Source organism: Hyaena hyaena, unplaced genomic scaffold (genome assembly GCF_003009895.1).
Source record: "Hyaena hyaena isolate Hyena2069 unplaced genomic scaffold, ASM300989v1 scaffold_769, whole genome shotgun sequence".
NCBI classification, from domain to species: Eukaryota; Metazoa; Chordata; class Mammalia; order Carnivora; family Hyaenidae; genus Hyaena; species Hyaena hyaena.
The window spans coordinates 176053-200083 of NW_024081401.1; the positions used below are offsets into that span (position 1 = coordinate 176053).

The following is a 24031-nucleotide window of genomic DNA, read 5'->3' on the forward strand; positions in this document are numbered from 1 at the left end:
ATCACATGACTGAGTTTGAGGGGTGCCCCTCACCCCAGCTGAGGTAGGTGGGTCAGAGTCTGGCCGGGTGAGAGGAGGCACCCCGGTCCTTGGCCCTGACTCTGCCCCCTAAACACCTTCCTCAGTCAGGACCCCAAAGCAAGGAGACACAGGCAGGAGGAGAGGGACAACTGGAGTCTGGAGTCTTAGATCAGGCGTGGTTAACCTCTGTGTGTGTGCATGCATGCAAGCTCTCTTTCTCACACACACCACACAAATAAAAGCTTGTATGTGTGTGTGTGCACACGCAAATACACACGCATGCGCGTGTGCACGCACACACACACAAGTTGGTTTTCAGAGAAGGGTGAAAGGGTAGGTGAAGTGAAAAGTATAGGGAAGGACCGGGGAAGCTGAGTCTTTGGCTAGGGACTCAGTCCTTCTGGGATAACCTCTCTGCCCTCAGCTGAGGAAGAACAATTGTCCCCCAACCCCCACATCAGCTTCTTCAACTCCTGAGCTTGGAGCAATATCTGAGGGTGGGAAAGGATGAGGGGCAATGCCAATTATCAGGTTTGGGAGGTTACCAAGGCAATCCAATTTGAATAAATTATAAATTAAAAATAAATAAAATAATAAGTGGCCCCTGCCCAGGACAGGGAGGCAACGCTGGCATGACTTGCCTGGGAACTTTAGAAAACCTCAGGGTAGCTCCTGTGTCGCCCCACTATCTAAGTTGGCCTGGGAAATCCAAGGGAGTGGGGAGGCACATGGAGTACCCAGAGTAGAGCAGAGTGTGGTAAGGATCAGAGGCTTTAAACACCCAAATAATCGATTTGGGCACGAGCATGGTGAGGGCTTTAATTCAAGCCTGAAGGGTCTTTTGCCACATTTCCACGTATTTGCTCTGTCCAGGATGGAGAAGGATGGGCAGGTACTTGGCCCACATGGGTTCAGGGTGCTGGCAATCAGGGCAAAGGTGAATAACGTGGATTGTGAGGGGACTCAGTCACTGCCTGCAGTTCATAGGGGAGCCCTGTGTCCAGTTCCAGGCTCCGACGGGAAAAAAGCAGGCGGATATCTCCATGCAGGCTTAAGCGGCCTGAGCGGGAGCTCCGGAACCTGGGGGACGACAGGGTGATCAAAGAAAGAATCCAGACAGTAGAGAAGCCAAGAGAGATTCTATTCAGGGAAGAGATAATCTGGGGTGGGGAAAATCCTTTCCCTGGGCCTCCCCAGCTGCCCTTGAGCCCTATCCTCACCTGAGGTGCAGCAAGTAGCAGAGGAGGCGGCAGGTGGGGCTAGCATTTCCCTCCTCACCCACAGGCACCAAAAAGAGGCGATGGCGCAGGAAGGTCATGTGGGCAGCAGGCATGTCCGAGAAGTCAAAGGTCACAAGGAACATCTTCACCACAGTCTGGTTGGGGTTAAATAAGGTCTGGGGGCAGGACAGGCAGAGTTGGTAGGGCCTACGGGCTGTTTTCCTCTCCCCACTCCCATTCCCCCTCAGGGTAAACTTACCACTTGGATGGTGCCCACCTTGGGCACGCTGTAACCCTTCCTCCCCAGGGGGTTCAGATCCACGACACCCTAGGGAGGTCATGTAGCCATCAGCTAAGAAGGGGTCTAGGAGAGCTTTGAATACTCATCCATCTCCATATTCTCTCACTCTGGGCCTAGCCCTTGCCCCACACTAGAGTTTTCCCTCCCAGGCTCTGAACTCTCTCCTAGGTGAGAACACCCAAAAAATTGCTCCTGCCACCCACCCCTCACCCTCCTCACAAGCTAACTGGGTAGAGGTCAGGTCATACCAGGAAGGGAGCCGGGGCATTTTGCTCAGAAACATCAAAGAAGGTGACAGTGACAGGCAGCGTGACATGCTGGGGGCAGTAGGATCCACTAGCTCCAATCTCTGCCGTGAAGCCCTCAATGTGGCCAGATGGTGCAAAGCATCCTCGCAGCAATGATTCCTGGGGTTAAGATGCAGAAAGCATATTATGAGACAGATACCAGCTATTTTCCATACCCATCCAGGCCACACTCTGCCATCTCACTTTCCCCAAGTACCCCAGTCACAGAACCCAAGAGGAACTACCTCAAAGTTGCCAAGCAGGGTACGGCTGACGGCAGGGGTAGGAACAGGGGAGGCACTGGGGGGGCTCAGCAGGCCTGGCCCCTTCCGGAGGCTTCGAAGGGAGCTCCTGGTAGGGGAGGGACACACAGTACATTGGCTTGAAGTATTCTGGTATGCTTACTCATGTCCTTGGGCTCACCCTTTGCCACCATCTAGGGCTCCTGCCCTGGGGTCCCCTACCCTGCGGTAGGGAAAAAGGATTACAGACTTCTGCCCCATTTGCAGGGACAGAGCAGAGGGAGAAGCTGATCACTTACAGCTTCAGGCGACGGGCACCTTTCAGCCTCCGCCCCATGGGACTGCAGTCTGTTGGGTCCTATGGAGATGAAAGAGTACAAAAAAGATTGGGTGGAGGTCAGGTATATTTGGGAGCAGGAGCTCATTACAAGCTCTCATAGGAACACCCTCCACCCCCAACCCCCAGGCCTTTACCTTTTCCCACACACATATCTACTTAAGAATAGACCATCCCCTCTCCTATATTACCAGCACAGGCTCCTTGGGCCCAGGCAGCAGATGGCTCCAGAAGGGTGTGGCTTTGGCATCAGAACTGTTGGCAGCAGGAGGGTGGCCCAGGGTTCCCCGGCGCCTCCGAGGGGCTGGCCCCTCATCCTCAGAGCTGACATCCAGGGCTTCTCCAGCAGGAAGCAGCCTTCGCTTGGTGGGGCAGGGGCCTGGAGGTCCAGGGCCAGGGGGTGTGTGCTCGGGACTGTGCCCATTGGCAGTGCCAGGGGACTCCCTAGGCCAAGGGCTGCCCCTGTTGCCCACCCCAGCCACTGGGCTCTTACCCCCTATTTGTGCAAGACTGTGCAAATCAGTGTCAAATGTGTGCAGCTGGCCCAGAGGGGCTGGCCCTGGGGACTCCCCCAGGGATCCCTGTCCCCCTGGATCTGGGGAAGCCCAGTCTCTGGTGTGCAAACTATTGCAGGAAGCATTTGATGGGGGAAAAGGGGGATTCTGGGCCCCTGAAGTCCAAGGTGAGGTGGAGTTACCTCCCTGTTCCACAACACAGAGGCCATGATGACAGAAATGCTGGCTGGCCACACCCAGTCCCAGTCCCAGTCCCTCTGGGCCTAGTAGCCCCACAGTAGATGGTTCTTCCGGGGGTAGTCCCTCTCTGGCCCCCAGCCCAGGGCCTCTCTTCAGCTCCCTGGGAACCTCAGTGGGCGGGGCTGGCCGTTTCAGGGCCCTAGGAGGCTCAGAGGCACCAGCTGGAGGGGAAAAGATGGATACCTGGTAGACCCCGGGGGATGTCGCCCCCCCTGCTGGGCTGTAGCCCATGAGCAGGCCACCCTGGAGGGCCCCCTGCCTGACTGCAGGCTGCGAAGGGCCAGCCTCTGGTTCTGAGGATGGAGACGGCTCCGCCTGCACGTGGCGCATGAAGCCCCCCTTGGGTCAGGGGGGCCCCCCCACACAGCCTTTATGCTGGGCCTGGGCTGGGGGGCCTGGGGACATCTGTACAAGAGAAGAGAAGAAAAGGTGATCAGAAGAATCAATGAGTCTTCTCCCTTCCACCTGAATTTCAGATCCTCCCCTGGCCTGAAGAGGTGACCTTGTGGGGTTCCTTGGGGTAAAGGTGTCCAAATCCCCAGATGGATTAATGAAATATAGAGGCCAATCCCAGAACTTCTGAGAGGATGACATATTTAGCTCAGGGTTCTTACTCGATCTGCTTCCCCTCCCTTTCCCTAGCACTCACCCCGATGAAGAGGCCTTAAGCCTAGCTGTGTGTTCCCTCTTCCTGACTGATGCCTTGCTCTCCTAGCTTGCAGTCTGGTCCATTCCCGCTGCACTGGCAAGGTGACTGCCACCATTCCGTGCAGCTCTTGGGCTCAGCTGGACCCTAAGGAAAAATAAGAACAGACATTAAGCCAGGGTCCCTGGAGCCAGTGGCAAGACTCCTGTCCAGTTGTGGGCTAGCAAAGTACCCTCCAGGATATCTGTCTCCTATATGAAAAGCTCTTCAGAAACAGAAGGTGCAGTCTTGGGATCCAGAGCCCAGAGGGAAGAGCTGGGCTACCTAAGGAGTCAGAGAGAGGCAGATCTAGGTTCAGTGTAATAAGGATGAGAGAAGTTGTGGCAGGATGATTATTTATCAGGGCCACCAGCTAAGGGACTTCTGCCCTGAATGTGAGGGGGAATGCAATACCCCAAGATCCAAGAGACCATGCCAAATGAGAGATGGCCAGGGTAAGAATTCAGCCCCCCTAGTCAAGGTTGTGTAACTCCTTCCTGTATGTCTCTCTCCAAATGCTTGTCTAGAGCCCTAAGGGCAGAAGTCTTGCAGAAAGCCCTATCCCATGAGCACTCCTCAGAGATATAAACCTCAGGTCAGCTCAAAGGCGGCCCTTTGGCCTTAAATTCCTTATTACCCTAAGCAGTCTGTCCCTTTAACAGAAGGCAACAAATCTAATCAAAAACAAGTGGAGGGGGAGTGGAGAAGGCACTGCCAGAAGGCACTTTTCAGTACTTCCCCTCCCCCTAGGCTCTGCACGCTAGAGATAAGGCAGCAGCAGTCAGAGAGCTGGAAGCAAGTAGGATTACCTCTCCACCTAGCCACATGTTCAGCACCCAAAAACCCAAACCACTGTTTTTCTGCCAGGGCACAAGATTGTCTGTATTGACAAGTCCACCCTCAGGAGCCCATACTGGGTGAGGGGAATGTCAAATTGAAGGCCATTTTCCTTTATGGGAGGAAACACTGTCTCCAGGATCAGGCTTCTCCTTTGAGCAGTAGCCTAGGCTGCCTACCATCCACAGTATCTTTTCCCCTTCAAAGAAGTTTTCCTGTATGCCTACCTAAGCCCTATCCTTCCTTCTTGGCTAGGCCAAATGCCATTCTCTCCAAAAGACTACTCTGGTGACCCTAGACCACAGATCTCTGTCTCTGTCTCTCTCTCTTCTCTCAGACTTCACCTAAGGCAGTGTCACTATCTACTATCTACTGTAACCCAGTGACAATTTTGCTTGTTTTTGTAGGTAAGAAATCTCCTAGACAGACCATGGGGTTCTTAAGGATAGGTCTGTTTGCTCCTCTGCCAAACTCCAAGTACAGGGAGTAAGCATATAACATGGCTCAAAAAAGTAGAATGCAAGCCCTAGAGATCTTGGAATCAGTCCTAGCAGTGTAGAGAAAAACTCCCAGAATGAGAGAAGTAGAGATATGACTAGTATAGAAGAATAAGCAATAACAGAAGTGAAAGTGAGGGACAGGGAGAAAGGAAGAGATTTACACTCTGGGGCCTGAAAAGCTCTCCTACACTAAACTCTTATCATTGCAACCCACATTACCCTATTTCAGCAAGTTCTCATGAGAAGTGGGATCCTTAAGAAAATTCTGGTTCCCTGTGGTGGATGGGGTGTCTTGAAAGGGCAGAACTCCAAAGACAGCACTGTCAGAATGTGGGTACAACCTGTATTCATCTCTACCCTCCTTTCTTCTACTCAAGCCATACAGGTTGAGGAAGGGCCTTTTCCTTAGCACTCCACCCCCTGGTCATCCAAGTTGGCCTCTTGAGCCCTTGCCCTGGGACGGCAGGTGATGACATGATGCCTTACTTGACCCCAGCATGCCTGGCATCTGCTCATTACCCCAGAACCCTCTCAGTTCCTGCCTTGTCAATGAGAAGCTCTAAGACTTACTTCCCTGCCACTCAGCCTGTCTGGCTCTAGACATGGCTTTGAGCTGACTCATGGGGCAGGACTGTGGAGGAAGGGGGCAGGGTAGGCCAAACTTCACTCTCACAGAGGCTCACTCTCTGTGCAGGGGGTGGGCAGCAGCTGGCGTCAAACAGCTGTGCCAAGCTGTGGCTGGCAAGGACTACAGTTCCCAACATGCCCAAGGAGCAAAGCCAGCAAAAACAACAAGTCCCAGAATACCATGGGTTCTGTACCTCAGACACCTGCTAGGCCTGGGAGGTGGGGTAGGTGGGTGTTGGTATAGGTACAAGCTCCCATACTCACTCTTTCCTCCTCTTCAGTATTAAAGATATCTACTTCTACACTGATCTAGGAGGGTGGCAGGAAGGAGAATTCCTCTCCATGTGCTTTCTACCCTCATCCTGTTCAGGGAGAACTGCCAGCTACTCCACATTTTGTTCTTATACATATCCACACAAACTAGCCGAGCTACTCCCATGGACCACCACTATGGGTAGGAAGGTCAACTTCTGTTTTCTAACCCATCCCTTGACCGCTGGCCTAAAGACCTCTACCCTCAATGGAGAGAGCAGATGTCAGCACCTCCTCCAAACTGAGTCCAGCAGACTCACCCCTTCCCCTGGACTCCTTGCTTTGGATGATGCCCCCACCCCCTGCTTAGTCTCCCAGGTCCATTCTCACCCCTCTCCTCCCCAGAGCCTGAGACAGGCCCCATTCCCTACTGGAGCTTCGGAGATTTGCTCTTTCCCCCTAGCACACACTCACCCCGCTCTTAAATTGGCTCTGCCGCGGTGGCCGCTGCTCCGGGCCCTTCCGTCCCGTCCCGGTCCCTCCCCTCGAATCTCGGGTCCTCCCCGCCACGGGCCCCCAACCCAGACAAAGGGTGGCTCACGCAGAGCCCTGCTTTGCTAGGCTGTTCTCTGTTCAGCTTCGTGTGCAACACAAGCGGGACCTGGAGCCCGCAGCCCCCCAGCCGCTGCCGCACCCCTCCCCGCGACTGTCCCTCCCCGTGGCCGCCCCGGCTCAGTGCTGTCGACTCCGCTGCCCCTCTGACTCACAGGCCATTTCCTACCAGCTGATGGGGACGCCCGCCCCGCCCAGCGCCCCAACACCCCCGCCGCAGCGGCTGTGGCCGCCACGCCCCCCTAAGACCACGCCTTCCATGGGCAGCGACCGTATTCATTGGCCCATAGGAGTCCAGCCCCTCCACGACCTCAAGTGCGAGGCACGCCCCCTCCGAGAGACTCACACCCATTGGTTCACAAGGGGGCAGGCCTACCCATGTCGCCCCGCCCTTCTCCTTAACCCCTCATCTGCCGGAACTCAAAGGATCTCCCTGCCCTGCCATTTAACCCTTTCAAAGGCGTAGGCCTCCCACTTCTCACCTCCGCCCTTCCTTTTCCGAAGGTGTTTAATAGGACACCCTAGGGCTTTCAAAGACACAGCTCCACAATCTCTAAAGTCAGCCTGCTCTTCCCTCACCAGACCCCAAATATCCCCTCTTATTCATCTCTCCCTTCCTTGCAAACCAGAGCTTCAGGCACCAGAAGACTGTTCAAATCTAAAAAGCTTCTTCATGCCAAAGCAGATGAAAAAGTCCTGAAGTGGGATCCTATCTCCTTCCATTGAGAAATGGTATTGTTCCTTTTCTTACTCTATATTTTCTTTTGCCTTTGTTAGAGGGGCCTCAAGGGTTCCTGACAGAGGGATACATTTTAATTCAGGGACCTAAACATCCTTCTGAGATCAGCCTGCTTCATTCCTTCTACAGTATTCTTTCTATTCATAGGAGACCGAGCACCCAGGGGAAGTGGGATAGAAAGGCTTCTGCCATGAGTGGGGAGATGTGCCCAACTCTTGTGATGGAGCTCACTCCCATGACTCACAGCTCTCTCGAAACTCCCCACCCTCCCCCTGAGTCACTGGGCTCCAGGCTCAGCCCAGAAACAGCCAAATTAAGTGGCAGCAGAATCAGCATTCTTTAAATGACCTATTCTTTAAGTGACCAGGATGGAAACCTTTGTAAGGATTAAGCATTAAAAGACACTTTTTAGAGGGGCTGCTTTAGGAGTAAGCTAAGAAAATAGATAGCTTTAACTACCTTTTCCTCTGAACTTGTTGACAAGTTAGTTTCCAAACTTAGGAAGCTTTTTCTGTCACTTTTCCACAGAAGCAAGGAAATACCAGAGTCAAAAGAGGGAAGACTCAAACTGAAGGCTGGAGAATTGGCGTAAGCCAGGGCAGGCTGCCAATTATGCCTCCAGAAGAGGGGGAGTCCATTCTTTCATAGTTGAGGGGCCACAGAAGGCCCAAGGTCCTTGTTTGTAGCTTGCCTGTGCTATAGGCCCCAAGGGCCCTGAGGTTGTCACTGGATAGTAAAAAAAGAAAGAAAAAAAAGGTCTCCCCTCCCCCTACTTCCTCCTTGTGCACTAGACTTAGGAAGGATAAGTAAGTAACCCTTCCTCTAGGCTCCCTTCTTCTCACCTCAGACCAGGAGAAAAACCTTGAAAATGAACCCATTTCCATTTGCCACAGACCGATTTATTTGTTGGCTCCCTAATGCTAAGGAATAGGATTCAGGAAATTTTCAAAATCCTGAACAAAATTGCAGAGTACCAAAGCAAGGGCCAGCAGGCCTTTAGCAAAAGCTTACTAGGAAGACAAACAGACACAGAACACTACAGGAAAGTGATAGTCCGTTGGCGATCCCAGAGAACAGGCAGTAAGTTCTGTCTTACTTCTACTAACATAGACCCAGGCCTCAGTTACCTGCAAAGGGCAGGGGCGCAGTAGTTCAGTGGGAAGGATCAAAGATGTTCTAGGCCTCTTTGTGGCCTAGGAAAGCAGCATGGTACAATCAAAAGGCCTTATCCAACTGCCCTAAACTCTTACCTTCCTTTATTTTTTTTTCATAGTAGTGGCCTTTTTCTCTCTCTCTGAACATGCACGCACACAAACATTTCTTTATCCCCGTTAGAACGGAAGCTGTATGAGAGCAGCAATGTTGTTTTGTTCATGCTGGTATTCCCAGAATCAACATCAGTGCCTGGCACATAATAGCTGCTCAATAAACGTTGGCTTAAAGAAATGATGAGCCCTGGGCTGAGTGAATAGCAATCAGAAGACCTAGGTCCTAATTCCTGCTCTTTCACTGTGACACCTAGAGAAAGTCAGTGTCTTTGGCTGTAAAATTCCAACTCTGTATAAACTACAGCCACGGAGGGCCTCTGCAACTCTGGCCTTATACTGCTATGATTCTAATGGCTACTGTTCACTCAAATCCATTTTCAGAGGATGGACCCAAGTTTCCGAATGCCCCCCCGGCTTGTATTGAAGCAGAGGCTATATACACCAGCCTCAGCACAGCAAACTGATGCCCTTTCTCTTCACGCCCCACCCACTCACACAAATGCCTCAGTCCTTAGGAAGCTGGAGTGTTTGCCCTAGGCCCGCCTCTCTGAGAGACAGTCTGGGAAGCTGTGTTGCCATAGCAATCAGCTCCTCCTCAAAAGGCTTCAGCCTGCCCTCCCTTACCCCACCCTACCCAACGGCTTTGTCTGGCCTCAGCACCCCCTCCCTCCCCAGCCTGTCTCTCAGCTAGAAGGAGGTTGGCTTGGGGCCCCTTTCAGTAACACTGTCATACTCATCCAGCCACTGTGTGGAAGGCAGGCCCTTTTCACCCTCTCCCAACTAGCCCAGGAGCAAATAGAACCTTGGCACCATATCAAGTCCCCTCAGGGAACCTGAGGAACTCCCAAGAGGATTAAGCCCTAGTCTCAGTACTGACCATCAACTTCCAAGCCAGGAGTGTGGGGAGGCATTCTTTCTTCCTCTTCCAGCTGAGGCTGGAAACTCATATCCCTTCAGGAGTACAGCCTGCAATAGGAGTTCACCTCTCAAAGCAAACATCAAAGATTCAATAATTTCCACCTTTCCCACAGAAGCCGGTTTTTGAGGGTTCTAGGGTTCCCCAGTCAGAAGAAAGAAAAGGGTAAGGAAAATAAGTTTGTGATAAGTGGTAAAAATGTAGCTGCCAGTCACTTGTGGGGGCTGTTGAGAGAGATCTTGGATGTAGTAGGATGAGGTCTGGGTCAGCTGCTGGTTACTAGGGTCTGTGGCCATGGAGCACAAAGCTCCTAGACGGGCAAGTCCCAGGCCAGGCCCCAGGGCGAGGAAGGAAGTGGGAAATGAGCACACCCAGAGCATAGGGCAGGGCAAAGTGGGGGAGGGGGAAGACAGGGACCAAGGCAGCCTTCTGGGAGGAACAGGAACTAGAGTGGGGGTTAACAGGAACACCAGCTAGGGGAAGAAACTCCAGTCTCAGCCAGACAGATCCAAAGCCTACTGAGGAGACAGTCACAGAAGACCTAGTAGCAAAAGGGACCTGGATCCTCTCTAAGAGTGCTCAGGCCTGAAGATGTAATTAGCCAGGAGCACTATGGACTGATTTCTTCACCCCACTAATTCCATTATGCCATTCCTGGAACAGTACACAAACCTCTTCCTGGAGTCTCTACAAAGCCACAAGACTTTCTCAAAGCACTAGGGATTCTTCCCCCTCTCAATTGGGGCCTACAACCTCTTACCCTCACATAGTGCCCACAACCCCATCCCTTCATTCTCTGCACAGCCCTCTGTCTCTTCCACACTCTGGACCACCAGCTCTTCTCCATCGTACAGCACCTGCTTTCCCCAAAGCACTTCAGATCCCCTCCCCCTCAAGTATAGCCAGCCTCCAATCCTCCACATCAGACAGACTCGCCCCCTCACACTGTACCTCCAACCTCCACAAAGCACTCCCTCACAAGAGACCCTGGAGAATGCACCTGCTTACCCACACGTTGAGTACCCAAGTCCTCCCCCAACTCTGTGTCTTCCTTCCCCGCAGCAGTCCTCAGATTCTCTCCTTCCTTAACGTAGCCCCCACCTCCTCATGTTTGCCCAAGCGCACCCCCATCCTTGTCCCTTATTCCACGCGCACCCCACCCCACACCTGTAGTTCCGTGAGTCCCGTAGCACCTGAGGAGGTAGTGGGTTGAGGCAGTTAGAGAGAGGCCCTAGCTGCAGCCTCGGCCTGCAAACCTCACCCCTTCTGCCCGAGCCCCGCCCCCGCAACGCCCAGGCCCACCCCCTCCCTTGTCCCACCTCCCACCTTCTCGGGGCTCGTCCCCTTTCCCAGTTTCTTTAATTCCTCTGGCTCCTCCCCTGTAACACAGGCCACGCCCCTCTCTAGCTCCGCCCCTTCTCGCCTTTTCTATTTCCCCAGAACATCCGCCTGTCGCTAGCCCCTTCCTTGATCCCCACCCCTTTGTGGTCTCTCCGCCTTTCGCTAGGACCCGCCCTCTCGGATTCCAGCCTGGCAGAACCCAGGCCAGGCCCTCTTCCACCGCGAGCCTCCGTCAGTCTCAGTGACTCTCATACCCCCGCCCCTTCTCCCGCTCGCCTCACCCGGGCGCCGGCGCTCCAGCCAGGATCCGCTGGCTCTGATTGGCGGCGGCGGCCCCAATGGATGGCGGAGGAGACAAAGTGATGGCTGCAGGTCGCCTGAGGTCCCACCCCAGCCACGTGCGGCTTCTGTGATGACAGGTCTAGAGGGGTGGGGCCTTGGCCTGCAGGGTGCCGGCCTAGGTTGACCGGATCGGGCGGGGGGTGGGGAGCCGGAGCTGGCATCAAAGCGCTAGCCTGAGGGCACTGAGCCTGACTGGGTCTCTCCCCAGGCTTCTGCTCCGGTAGGAGCTGCCTGGAGAACTTGAGTCTTTTTGTGGGGACGTCTGGGTTTGCGCGCACATTTGCCCTAATGCGGGAGGTCTGGGATTTGCAAGATAGTGCAAGGAGTCTCAGGGGTCGGTGAAGATGGGAGAATCTAGTGGGTGGGATCTCAAGTCTGTGAGATTGAGCAAGTGTCTGCCGCCTACGCTGTACAGGAGAATCTGAGTTCTGGGAGGTGGGCAGTAACAGCCAGATCTGTATCTGTGGAGTTGGGTCAGCAAGGAATTTTGTGAATTTTAGGAGCCTAAATGTTAATACGAAGTTTAGAAAAACCTGCAATCGTCGGAGAGAAGTAGGGCCTCTACTTTATATAAGTGCCAGATGAACTATCTGACAGTTATATATGTTCTGTAATTTAATTAGCGCTTGAGACTTCTCCCTGATTTACTAGTGCCTGAGATAACTACAGTAGGAAGGGGGTGGGGAGGTGGGGGGAGGGTGTGTGTCAACGCTTTCCAACCACCTGTAGATGGCAGCACAGGACCCTTGCAGAACTGAAGGGCCCTCAGCCCAGACCTATCGGGCCTCTCTGTGGAGCTGGTGGTATAGATTGTGGGTCGAACCTGATAAGGTTCTCAGAAAATCACAGATTCTTTAGGTCTTTCTGACTTTTCTTTCCGTGACTAGTGAATTTAAGCTGGCTTACTGAACACCAGTGGTACGCAAAGAAAAAAACAATAAAAAAAAAGTTTTTTCTCTATTCTCAAGGAACTTGTTAAGTTCGTCATACAAATACTTAGATATTCCAACAGAGTCAAGTCGGAAGGGTTTTGGGTAGTGGAAAAAGCGTATGGTTTTGTGGTAATTTGTGTTGGCCTCTGAACTTTGGGTATTGAGTATTTACTAGCTGTATGAATTTGGCTAAATTACTTGACCTTAAAAAAAATAAACTTAATTTTAGAACAATTTTCGATTTACAGAAAATTTGTGAAGATATTATAGTTTCCATATACCTCACCCAATCCCCCTTCTTATTGATATTTAAATTAGTATGGTTCCTCTGTTGCAATTAATTAACCTATAATGATACATTGTCATTAATTAAAGTCCATTCCTTATTCAGATTTCCTTAGTTTTTACCTTATGCTTTTTTTCTGTTCCAGGATCCCATCTAGGATAACACATTGCATTAGTTGTCATGTCTCCTTAAGCTTCTCTTGGCTATGACATTTTCTCAGAGTTCCTTGTTTTTAATGACCTTGATAGTTTTACCCTCACTTAGTTTATAGAATGTCTTTCAGTTGGGATTTGTCTGATGTTTTTATGATTCTAGGTTTTTGGGAGAAAGACTCCTGAGATAGTTTCATCACATTATATCAATCTATGCGTGTGTGTATGTGGTATGTTTACATACACAATACTGGCATACTGTATATTCATATTACAAATTTTTATTTTATTTCATTATTTTATTTTTATTATTTTTTAATGTTTATTCATTTATTTTGAGAGAGAGAGATAGAGTGCGAGGGGAGGGGCATAGACAGAGGGAGACACAGAATCTGAAGCAGGCTCCAGGCTCTGAGCTGTCAGCACAGCTGACATGGGGGTCAAACTCACAAACTGTGAGATCATAACCTGAGCCGGTGTCAGACACTTAACCAACTGAGCCACCCAGGAGCCCCTACTTTATTTTATTTTTAAAAAATATTTTATTTACAATAAATAAATAAATAATAAAAACACTTTTCATACAAAAAATATATTTTATTTACTTTTTGGAAGCGTGCAAGTGGGGGAGGGACAGGCAGGGGAGACAGAGGATATGAAGCAGGCTCTGCGCTGACAGGCTGACAGCAATGAGCCTGTTGTGGGGCTTGAACTCTTGAACTGGGAGATCATGACCTGAGCTGAAGTCAGAGGCTCAACCCACTGAGCCACCCAGGTGCCCCACAAGCTTTTATTTTAAATCAATGGTTCCTAAACATTCTAAGAGTATTCAACAAGGTTTTTAAAACTGTCTTTATGAGGAGTGCCTGGCTGGTTCAGTTGGCAGAGCATGTGACTCTTGACCTCATGGTTATGAGTTCTAGTCCCATGTTGGCTACAGAGCTTACATTAAAAAAAAAAATTAAGGGATTCCTGGGTGGCTCAGTTTGTTAAGCTTCCAACTTCAGCTCTGGTCATGATCTCAGGGTTCGTGGGATCAAGCCCTGCTTGGGATTCTCTCTGTCCCACTCTCTCTCTCTCTCTCTCTCTCTCTCGACCCTTCCTCACTCACGCTTTCTCTTTCTCTCTAACTAAATAAACTTTAAAAAACTAAAATCAAAGAAAAGAAATAAATAAAAAAGTCTTTATGAAATATTTTAGACATACAGAAAGTTATAAAGAACACTATATCAGGGACACCTGTATGGCTCAGTCAGTTAAGTGTCCAGCTTTGAATCAGATCTGATCTCACTGTTAGTGAGTCCAAGCCCCGCACTGGGCTCTGTGCTGACAACTCAGAGTCGGATTCTGTGTCTCCCTCACTATCTGACCCTCCCCCACTCACACTCTATATATGTCTCTCTCTCAAAAATAAATAAAACATTAGAAAAAAATTTTTTTAAAGAATACTGTCTCAGACACCCACATTCTTCTCATACAGTTTTATCAAATCCTAATATTCTACCATGTTTGCTTCAAGTTCTCTTAAGGAAATTTATATTTAAGTAAATTGAGCTTTTATATACTCCTTCCTAATCTCATTCCATTCTCCCCCTTGCTCGTCATCTTCTCTTTTCAGAGTTTGCCGCTATTCCAAATTGGTATTTATTTTTCCTCTACATTAAAAAAAATAAGTGTATTGACTAATATACATGTATTTCTATTGGATATATATTTGGGAGTAGAACTGCTGAGTAATAGGACAGGTATATGTTTAAGCTTCAGTAGATATTGTCAGTATTTTCCCCAAAGGGACTATAACAGTTTACATTCCCCCAACAAGATATGAGTGTTATGCCGAGAGACACAGAGACCAACCGAGACCATTGAAGCAGAATTAAGGGAGTCTTTATTACCGGCCTGGACAGCACAAAGTTAACACAGAACTCTCTAAATGTGCGGCACTGAGTCCAAGGACTTAGGGCTTTTTATAATGAGCAAGCAGGCAAGTAGGCAGTACAGAAGTAGAATTAACCAGTTATTGTCAAAAAAAAAAGCTACAGAGTGATAAAGAGAGCAGCCCTTATCCTGGTATATAGAACGACATTTGTTATTTTCAAGGCCCAGCTTAGGATTTTGGGGAGTTTCACCGGAATAGCCATTACCTCAAGGACAGAGTATGTAGACTGTGTCATAAATAACCATGAATAGGGAACATTAACCCTTGTCTTCTTTGCTTTTTTTTTTCCTTACACCTAAGGATAGTCATACAGCCCTCTGAGTGCAGGCCCAAAAGGCAAACTCTGGGTCAAGATAGAAGGGTTGAGGCTAAATTCAGGTGCAACAATGAGAAGTCTAGTTTCTCCACTTCCTTGCCATGCCAACTCTTGACGTTGTTAGTCTTTTTAATTTCAGCTATTCTAGTGTATATGTAGTGGTATCTCACTGTGGCCATAGTTGGCATTTCCCTGATATCTAGTAAAGCTGGACACCTTTTCATATGTCTATTGATCTTTTCTGACTTGCCTGGTCAAGTCCTTGGCCTAATTTTTTATATGGTTCTCTGTCTTTTTTCTATTTGTGGGAGCTCTTTGTATATTTTGGATTTGATTCTTTTGTTAGAAAGAATTATCTGTAGCATGCTTTTTTATTTTCTTAGTGGTGTTTTTCAATGAACAGAATTTAACTTTATTTAAAATTTTTTTTTAATGTATTATTTATTTCTGAGAGAGAGAGAGACAGCATGAACAGGGGAGGGTCAGAAAGAGGGAGACACAGAATCCGAAACAGGCCCCAGGCTCTGAACTAGCTGTCAGCACAGAGCCCGACGTGGGGCTCGAACCCACGACCCGTGAGATCATGACCTGAGCCGAAGTCGATGCTTAACCAACTGAGCCACCCAGGCGCCCCAGAAGTTAACTTTAATATAGTACAATATATTTTATTGTTTGTGGATAATGCATTTTATGCCTATTTAAGAAGTATTTGCCTATCCCAAAATAATGAATATATTCTTTTATGTCATTGTCTAGAAGCTTTATTATCTTACCTTTCATAAGTCATCTGCAATAGATTTTTGTGTATGGTGTGAGGTAAGAGTCAATATTCTTTTTTCCCCTTATATGTTTATACAATTGATCCAGGACTTTTTGTTGAAAACATTGTCAAAGTACAAATTCCAAGAAGTTAAAAGCAAGATTCTTAGAAGAATATACAGTGAAAACATACCAAAGATTTATTTAACTCATTAGTGAGGGAATAAGCAGTTGGTAAATGGTAAAGCATGTTCAATGAGGGTTTAAGGAAATTAGGTATTATATTAGAGCTCTGGTGGGGGTTAAGATACACACACAGACACAGACACACACACACACACACACACACACTTACATAGGAATAGAAATAGAGATTTTATTATAAGGCATTGGCTCATAGGACCATGGAGGCTAATAAGTCCCAAGATCTTTAGCCAATAAACTGGAGACCCAGAAGAGGTGATAGTGTAGTCCCAGTCCCAGTCCAAAGGTCTGAGAACCAAAAGTTGACAATGAAGTTCCAGTCTGAAAGCCAGCAGGCTCAACACCCAGGAAAAGCTATTGTTTCAGTTTGAGCCTAAAGGCAGGAAAAAGGACCAATGTTCCAGTTCAAAGAACTGGTCAGGGGTGCCTGGGTGGCTCAGTCAGTTAAGCAGCCAACTTTGGCTCAGGTCATGATCTTTCAGTCCATGGGTTTGAGTCCTGCATCGGGCTCTGTGTTGACAGCTCACAGCCTGGAGCCTGTTTCAGATTCTGTCTCCCCCTCTCTCTCTGCCTCAAAAATAAATAAACGTTCACTGCCCAGCTCGTGCTCTGTCTCTCTCTGTCTCAAAAATAAATAGACATTCAAAAAAAAAAAGAACTGGTCAGAGAGAAATTTTCTCTCTCTTTTTTAAAGATTTTATTTATTATTATTTTTAAATTTTTAAAAATGTTTTATTTATTTCTGAGAGAGAGAGAGAGACAGCGTGAGCACCGGAGGGTCAGAGAGAGAGGGAGACACAGAATCTAAAACATGCTCCAGGCTCTGAGCTAGCTGTCAACACAGAGCCCGACATGGGGCTCGAACCCATGAACCATGAGATCATGACCTGAGCCAAAGTCGGAGGCTTAACCGACTGAGCCACCCAGACGTCCCTTTATTTATTTTATTATACACTGGGTGCAGAGCCTACTTAAGAAAGAAAGAAAGAAAGAAAGAAAGAAAGAAAGAAAGAAAGAAAGAAAGAAAGAAAGAAAGACATTGTTAAGTTGATTATGTCTGCAGGATAATAAACTATAACCTTTTCTTTTTTTCTAGGTTTATTTATTTATGTATTTATTTTAGTAATCCCTACATCCAACATGGGGCTTGAACTCATGACCCTGAGATCAAGAGTCACATGCTCTTCCAGCTGAACCAGCCAGGTGCCCTCATAACCTTTTCTATTAATCAGAAATCCTTTGCATCATTACCAGACCAAAATCTATAAGTTAACATGTGACTTCACAGAGTTTTAGCCTTTAATCAATAATAGATAATGAGTTAAGCACAAGTATATTGCCTTGATATTTCATCTTTGGCTAGCCTTGCCACCTTTTCTTTGCAGCATTACCAAGTTGTGGATGACTTTTGTTAACAAAACAATCCTTTACCTCACTGTTCTGCAGTGTCTCCTTTTTCATAAGGTAAATATTCATAATCACAAGTGTTCCTCATTGCTGTAATTTTGTAATAAGTTTTGGTATCTGGTAGTCCATGTCCTCCAACTTTGAGAGTATAAGATTATATTAACTATTCTTGACCATTCCATTTCCATATAAAAATTTTATTTTTTAATGATTAAAAAAACTTTTTTTGAAAGAGAAAGACCATGTGTGAGCATGAATAGGGGAGGGGCAGAAGGAGAGAATCCCAAATAGGCTCTGTGCTTTCAGTGCTGAGCTGGCACAATCTCACAAACCGTGAGATCATAACCTGAGCCGAAACAAAAAGTTGGACGTTAATTGACTGAGCCACCCAGGTGCCCCTGAACATTAAAAAAAAAATTTTTTTTAATGTTTTTATTTATTTCTGAGAGAGAGAGAGAGAGAGAGAGAGACAGCGTGAGCATGGGAGGGTCAGAGAGAGAGAGGGAGACACAGAATCCGAAACAGGCTCCAGGCTCTGAGCTAGCCGTCAGCACAGAGCCCGATGCAGGGCTGGAACCCACAAACCGCCAGATCATGACCTGAGCCGAAGTCAGACGCTCAACTGACTGAACCACCTAGGCGCCCCTGAACAGTTTTCTTAAGTGAAAAAAATGGGGTCAAATTCATGACCCTGAGATCAAGAGTCATATGTTCTACCAACTGAGCCAGCCTGGATCCCCTTGGTGTAAATTTTATGATCAGTTTATCAGTTTTCATATACTCTCACACACACAAACTTACCTTCTAGGATTTTCTTTAGGATTGTGTTAAATCTATAGATAAAACATTTAGGTTGTTTCTAGTTTTTTGCTGTTACAGATTAATGTTAACATTCTTTTATTTAATAAAGAGGCTGTATAACTTTATGGGAAATCTTTTCACTTGAGGCCCAAAGGAAAAATAATAATTTGGTGATTCTAAACACACCGATCTTTTAAAACAAAACGTTGGGGAAAAAAATTGAGGGAGATTTTATTTTGCCCAGAGAAATTTCTGGTGCAACAAGTAGAATATATATTTTAAGGCATCTCAATGGTTTTAACTTTTTACATGATGAATTTGAGGTACCGGTGTAATATTCAGGCAGAGAAATCTAGCAATTATTGAACACATGGATCTGAAATTGATAACAACAGTCTGAACTAAAGATAAGATTTGGAATCTGTTAACATAATAGACGGTAAATATCTGTGGGCAAGGTTAGAGTTTGTGAAGGAAAAAAAGGCTGTACACAGAGACTTAGGGCTTTATTTCATATAGATATTAACTAGTTTGAGGAGGAAAATAAACCTGACCAATAGTAGATTAAGGAGAAAGAGGGCCCTAGATCTTGTGTGTATATGTGTTGGGGGTAGGGGTAAGCCTTGCTCTGTGCCATAGAGTTTTTCATGGTGCCTTGACCACTGGGCAGGGTTATGTTTGGTTTTTTTTTCTTAAGTTTGTTTATTTTGAGAGAGAGAGAGAGAGAAAGAGAGAGAGAAAGTGCATGAGAGTAAGGGACAGGCAAACAGAGAGGGAGAGAGAGAATCCCAAGCAGGCACTATGGTATCAGCGCAAAGTCCAACATGGGGCTCAAACCCCACAAACTGTGAGATTGTGACCTAAGCTGAAATTGAGAATTGGATGCTTAACCAAGTGAGGCACCCAGGTGCCTCTGGGTTATGTTAGTTCTGAGTTCCTTCTCTCTACCATATCCCTCACTAACCCATCAACTCCCAGACTTCTACTCCTTTTCCTAGACCTTTGTGTGTTTTGGCTCTTGGAATCAGAACTGTTCTCTTCTTGTCGTTAGGTTGACTCCCTCTAGATACCTGGATTTGCTCATCTGTTCAGATTCACAAAGACGGGAATTGATCTCCACAGCCCAGGGCCAGGTGGGAGAGCTCAGCACAACAGTAGTGGACCATGCGCAAGTCAGCTTCCAAGCCATTTAATAATGAGGTCGTAAAGGCCCACAGCAGGTACCAGCAACAGCATGGTGTCCCCCCAACTGAAGCTTGATTGGGAGGCTCAGCATTACTCAGAGGCCCTGGCCAGCCCAAGGATGCTCAAGTGCAGCCCAGAGTCCAGTTGTGGCCAGTTCAGAGAGAACCTGGTATGCACCTCCTGTGATCAGACAGGAAAAGAGATGGCTGATAGATGGTACAGTGAAATCAAGAACTACAACTTCTGGCAGACTGACAACCTCCAGGACTAGACACTTCACAGCTATGGTATGGAAGAATACAAAGAAGATGGGAGTGGGGAAGGCACCTGCAAGTGGTAGGTCTTCCTTCCTGGTGGCCTGATACTTCCTGGCTGGGAATGTTTTCAACTAGGTTTCTTTGAAGAAAACACCCTGCCTCCAAAGAAGGAATTCATTAAATGTAGTGGAAAGGTGGCAGACTTCATGTGGATACGAAGTGCTTAGATAAAGAAAAACTCAGCGGTGTGTCTGTCCCTGTGGGTGTATGTGCTTGGTGTGTGTGTGATGCATGTGTCTTCTTGCACATACATTTGGATATACAGTTCTGCATGAACTTATTCTTGTCAAAGGAAGGAGCATATACAGCTTTTACTCTGATGGTTACCTAAACTGTAGTTATTTGGACTGTAGTTATTGGGGAAATAAATTTTAAAAATTTTTGTTATTTTTTAAGGAAATTTCTTTTGTGCATTTCTTATAATATCCATCTTTGGAATTTTTGTATTCTAAATGTTTGTGATGCTTAGAAGTAAAGTTCCGAGCTGCCTCTATTGATGTAAAATTGCAAATTGGGGCTTTAGCAAAGCATACAGCAGCCACCTTTAACTAAGCTCAATAAGTAGTTGCCCACAAATTCAAGGTGACCCTCCGAATCCAAATGGTCCTTGATATCCTGACTGCAGCTCAGGGAGGAACCTATGCTTTGTTAAAACAGAGTGTTATGGGGGCGCCTGGGTGGCTTAGTCGGTTAAGCGTCCGACTTTCACTTAGGTCATGACCTCGCGGTTCGTGGGTTCGAGCCCCGCGTCGGGCTCTGTGCTGACTGCCAGCTCAGAGCCTGGAGCCTGTTTCAGAGTCCCTGTCTCCCTCTCTCTCTGACCCTCCCCTGCTCATGCTGTCTCTCTCTCTCTCCTAGAAATAAATAAAACATTTAAAAAACAAAAAACAAAAAACAGAGTGTTATGTATATACTCCAGATCACCACAAAAATGTGACAGGTTTATTAGAAGACATGAATACTCAAATTGGTGCTTTAAATGATATCCCTCTATTTCGTTTAATGGTTGGTTAAACTCCTGGACTGGAGGAAGACTTTGGTCAACTCTCAAAAGTCTTTTCTTTGGCGTTTTCTTTTTCATAATGATAATAATCTTATTTTAGGGGCACCTGGCTAGCTTGGTAGAGCCATGTGACTCTTGATCTCAGGGTTGTGAGTTTGAATCCCATGTTGGGTGCACAGATTACTTAAAAATAAAATCCTTAAAATAAAAATAATAATCTTATTATGTTGTCTTTTCCAATGTCTCTCCACCTGGTACTGAGACTCCTTCACTGCCATATCCACAAGCCAACAGATGATCCTTTCTATTCAGGGAGATTCATACATTTAGTCTACCTTGGATTCAGCTGCCTCTGCCTTTTGTAATTCCTACATATAAATTCCCAAAGGTAGATATTGAACTCGAATTGGAAGAGGTGAGTCTGGTCTCAAAATGGAGGTAAAACCGCCACCCAGTCACCCCCGGCCCGACTCTGACCATCGCTGCCGCCACCCGGGGGAGGAGGGCCATGATCCAAAGGAAACAGACCAGTTGAGAAAACTGTTTATTGGTGGTTTGAGCTTTGAAACTACAGATGATAGTTTAAGAGAACATTTTGAAAAATAGGGAACACTTACAGATTGTGTGGTGATGAAAGACCCCCAAACAAAACGTTCCAGGGGGTTTGGTTTTGTGACTTACTCTTTTTTTTTTTTTTTTAATTTATTTCTAGGAGAGAGAGAAAGACAGCGTGAGCAGGGGAGGTCAGAGAGAAAGGGAGTCACAGACTCTGAAACAGGCTCCAGGCTCTGAGCTGGCAGTCAGCAAAGAGCCCGACGCGGGGCCCGAACCCACGAACCACGAGATCATGACCTAAGCGAAAGTAGGACGCTTAACTGACTAAGCCACCCAGGCGCCCCTGTGACTTACTCTTGTGTGGAGGAGGTGGATGCAGCAATGTGTGCTCTACCACACAAGGTTGATGGGCATGTAGTGGAACCACTAGGATTCTGTAAAGCCTGGTGCCCATCTAACTGTGAAGAAAATTTTCGTTGGTGGTATTAAAGAAGATACAGAAGAATATAATTTGAGAGACTACTTTGAAAAGTATGGCAAGATTGAAACCATAGAAGTTATGGAGGACAGGCAGAGTGAAAAAAAGGATTTGCTTTTGTAGCTTTTGGTGATCATGGTACAGTTGATAAAATTGTTGTACAGAAACACCACACTATTAATGGGCATAATTGTGAAGTGAAAAAGGCTCTTTCGAAACAAGAAATGCAGTCTGCCGGATCTCAAAGAGGTCATGGCGGTGGATCTGGCAACTCTATGGGTCGTGGAGGAAACTTTGAAGGTGGTAGTAACTTTGGCCATGGTGGAAACTTTGGTGGAAGAGGAGGCTATGGTGGTGAAGGTGGTGGCAGCAGAGGTAGTTATGGAGGAGGTGATGGTGGATATAATGGATTTGGAGGTGTTGGTGGCAACTATGGTGGTGGTCCTGGTTACAGTAGTAGAGGAGGCTATGGTGGCGGTGGACCAGGATATGGAAACCAAGGAGGTGGATACAGTGGTGGTGGTGGAGGATCTGGTGGTTACAATGAAGGAGGAAATTTTGGAGGTGGTAACTATGGTAGTGGTGGGAACTATAAGGATTTTGGAAATTATAGTGGACAACAGTTACCAAATTATGGACCCACGAAGGGGGGCAGTTTTGGTGGAAGAAGCTCGGGCAGTCCCTATGGTGGTGGTTATGGATCTGGTGGTGGAGGTGGTGGATATGGTAGCAGAAGGTTCTAAAAATTTTCAGAAGAAAAGGGCGACAGTTCTTAGCAGGAGAGAGAGAGCGAGGAGTTGTCAGGAAAGCTGCAGGTTACTTTGAGACAGTCATTCCAAATGCATTAGACGAACTGTAAAAATCTGCCACAGAAGGATCGATGATCCATAATCAGAAAAGTTATTGCAGCTTAAACAGGAAACCCTTCTTGTTCAGGACTGTCATAGCCATAGTTTACAAAAAGTGCAGCTATGGATTAATGCAATGTAGTGTCAATTAGATGTATATTCCTGAGGTCTTTTATCTGTTGTAGCTTTGTCTTTTTCTTTTTCTTTTCATTACATCAGGTATATTGCCCTGTAAATTGTGGTAGTGGTACCAGGAATAAAAAATTAAGGAATTTTTAACTTTTCAATATTTGTGTAGTTCAGTTTTTCTACATTTTAGTACAGAAACTTTAACAAAATGCAGTTTTGAAGGTGTTTCCCTGTGAGTTAACAAGTAAAGAAGATCATTGTTAATTACTATTTTGTATGAATTTTGCTAAAGCTAACTGTAAAGAAACACCTGCTGACTTGCAGTTTAAGGGGACTCTATTCTCCGCATTTCCAAACCATGAAATGAATGGGCTCTGACATGTGGAGAGAATAGATATTTGTATGTTTGCAATGTGTGTTTTAGATAAATAGAATTGGGTACTTAAATTAGCATACTTGTGAATTTAATAGCATTAAGATTTACCTTCAAATGAAAAAAAAAAATCTCAAAATTCCTAAAAAAAAAAAATTTCCCAAAGGTAGGGACATAAGATAAGTGACAGAAGATAAGACTTTCCGCCCTCAGCAGCCTTAAAGATTTAAGGGTCAGAATTGTTCAGGGGGGAATTAGAGGCTGGTTTTAGACAACAGGCTTGAACAACAGAATGTAGAAAGGGCCACAGCAACCACTGACTACCAAGCTGAATACAAACAGGCCCACCTCAAGATATCCATGGGCCCTAACTAACCAATGGGCTACTTACAACCAGGCACAGTTACAAAAAAAAAAAAAAAAAAAAAGAAAGGGGAGGGGAGAATTCCATACATCCCCATACCTCTTCAACTTTTCTTTAAATGCAGCCCCCACCCTTGCCTCCTTGCAGAATTTTCCTCCCCAGGTGTCCTCCTTGCTGCTCCCTTGAAGGTGTATTCAATAAATTTCTATCTCCTTTGGAAAAAAAATAGAAGTGAAGTTCTTTTATGTGATCTTCATGCAGTATAATGTACTTTAGGTAGATTTAAGAATTTAAAATTTAAGAATGTCTTTTTTTTCTTAAAGGCTTTATTTCTAAGTAATCGCTATAACTAGGTGGGACTCAGACTTAGAAACCCAAGATCAAGAGTTGCATGTTTCACCAACTGAACCAGCCAAGCAACCCAAGATTTAAGAATGTTAAACTATCATTTAAATGTGATATCAAACACAGTTTTAAAAAGATAGGAATTGAATTTGGACTTTTAAAAAAATGTTTATTTATTTATTTTGAGAGAGAGAAAGTGGGAGTAAGGGAGAGGCACAGAGAGAGGGAGAGAGAGAATCCCACGCAGGCTCTCAACGGTGAGATCATGACCTGAGCCAAGAACAAGAGTTCGATGCCCAGCTAACTGACTGAGTCACCCAGGTGTCCCTGGACTTTGTTTTAGGAGTTTTCCTACC

The 24031-nt window shown here is 46.7% G+C and overlaps 1 protein-coding gene and 2 pseudogenes across 6 annotated transcripts; 2 read left to right on the forward strand and 1 right to left on the reverse strand.

The window, feature by feature from the left end:
* Positions 1–810: 810 nt before the first annotated feature.
* FAM214B (family with sequence similarity 214 member B) lies at positions 811–11282 on the reverse strand. Of its 6 annotated transcripts, none has more exons than XM_039218615.1 (9): positions 11222–11282; positions 3813–3956; positions 2600–3568; positions 2371–2429; positions 2075–2180; positions 1791–1949; positions 1501–1569; positions 1242–1417; positions 811–1101 (listed from the first exon to the last, which is right to left on the reverse strand). In XM_039218615.1, exons 3-9 carry the CDS (start codon positions 3491–3493, stop codon positions 948–950), a joined length of 1617 nt encoding a protein of 538 aa, XP_039074546.1. In that variant the 5' UTR covers positions 3494–3568; positions 3813–3956; positions 11222–11282; the 3' UTR covers positions 811–947. The 6 variants fall into 6 exon arrangements, with proteins under 6 accessions (XP_039074546.1, XP_039074550.1, XP_039074547.1 ...); XM_039218619.1 differs by lacking the exon at positions 11222–11282 and adding an exon at positions 10926–10943; XM_039218616.1 differs by lacking the exon at positions 11222–11282 and adding an exon at positions 10765–10850.
* LOC120221303 lies at positions 11072–20240 on the forward strand (annotated as a pseudogene).
* A 775-nt stretch (positions 20241–21015) lies between these two features.
* Positions 21016–22359, forward strand: LOC120221302 (annotated as a pseudogene).
* The last annotated feature ends 1672 nt before the right edge of the window (positions 22360–24031 follow it).

Excerpts from the sequence above, each read along its gene's own strand:
- FAM214B (XM_039218615.1), bottom strand. The coding sequence starts at position 3,493 with ATGCGCCACGTGCAGGCGGAGCCGTCTCCATCCTCAGAACCAGAGGCT. Across the intron at positions 2,430-2,599 it reads GGCCCAAGGAGCCTGTGCTG|GACCCAACAGACTGCAGTCC; the intron begins GTAATATAGGAG and ends TCATCTCCATAG. Across the intron at positions 1,570-1,790 it reads ATGCCCCGGCTCCCTTCCTG|GGTGTCGTGGATCTGAACCC; the intron begins GTATGACCTGAC and ends TGACCTCCCTAG.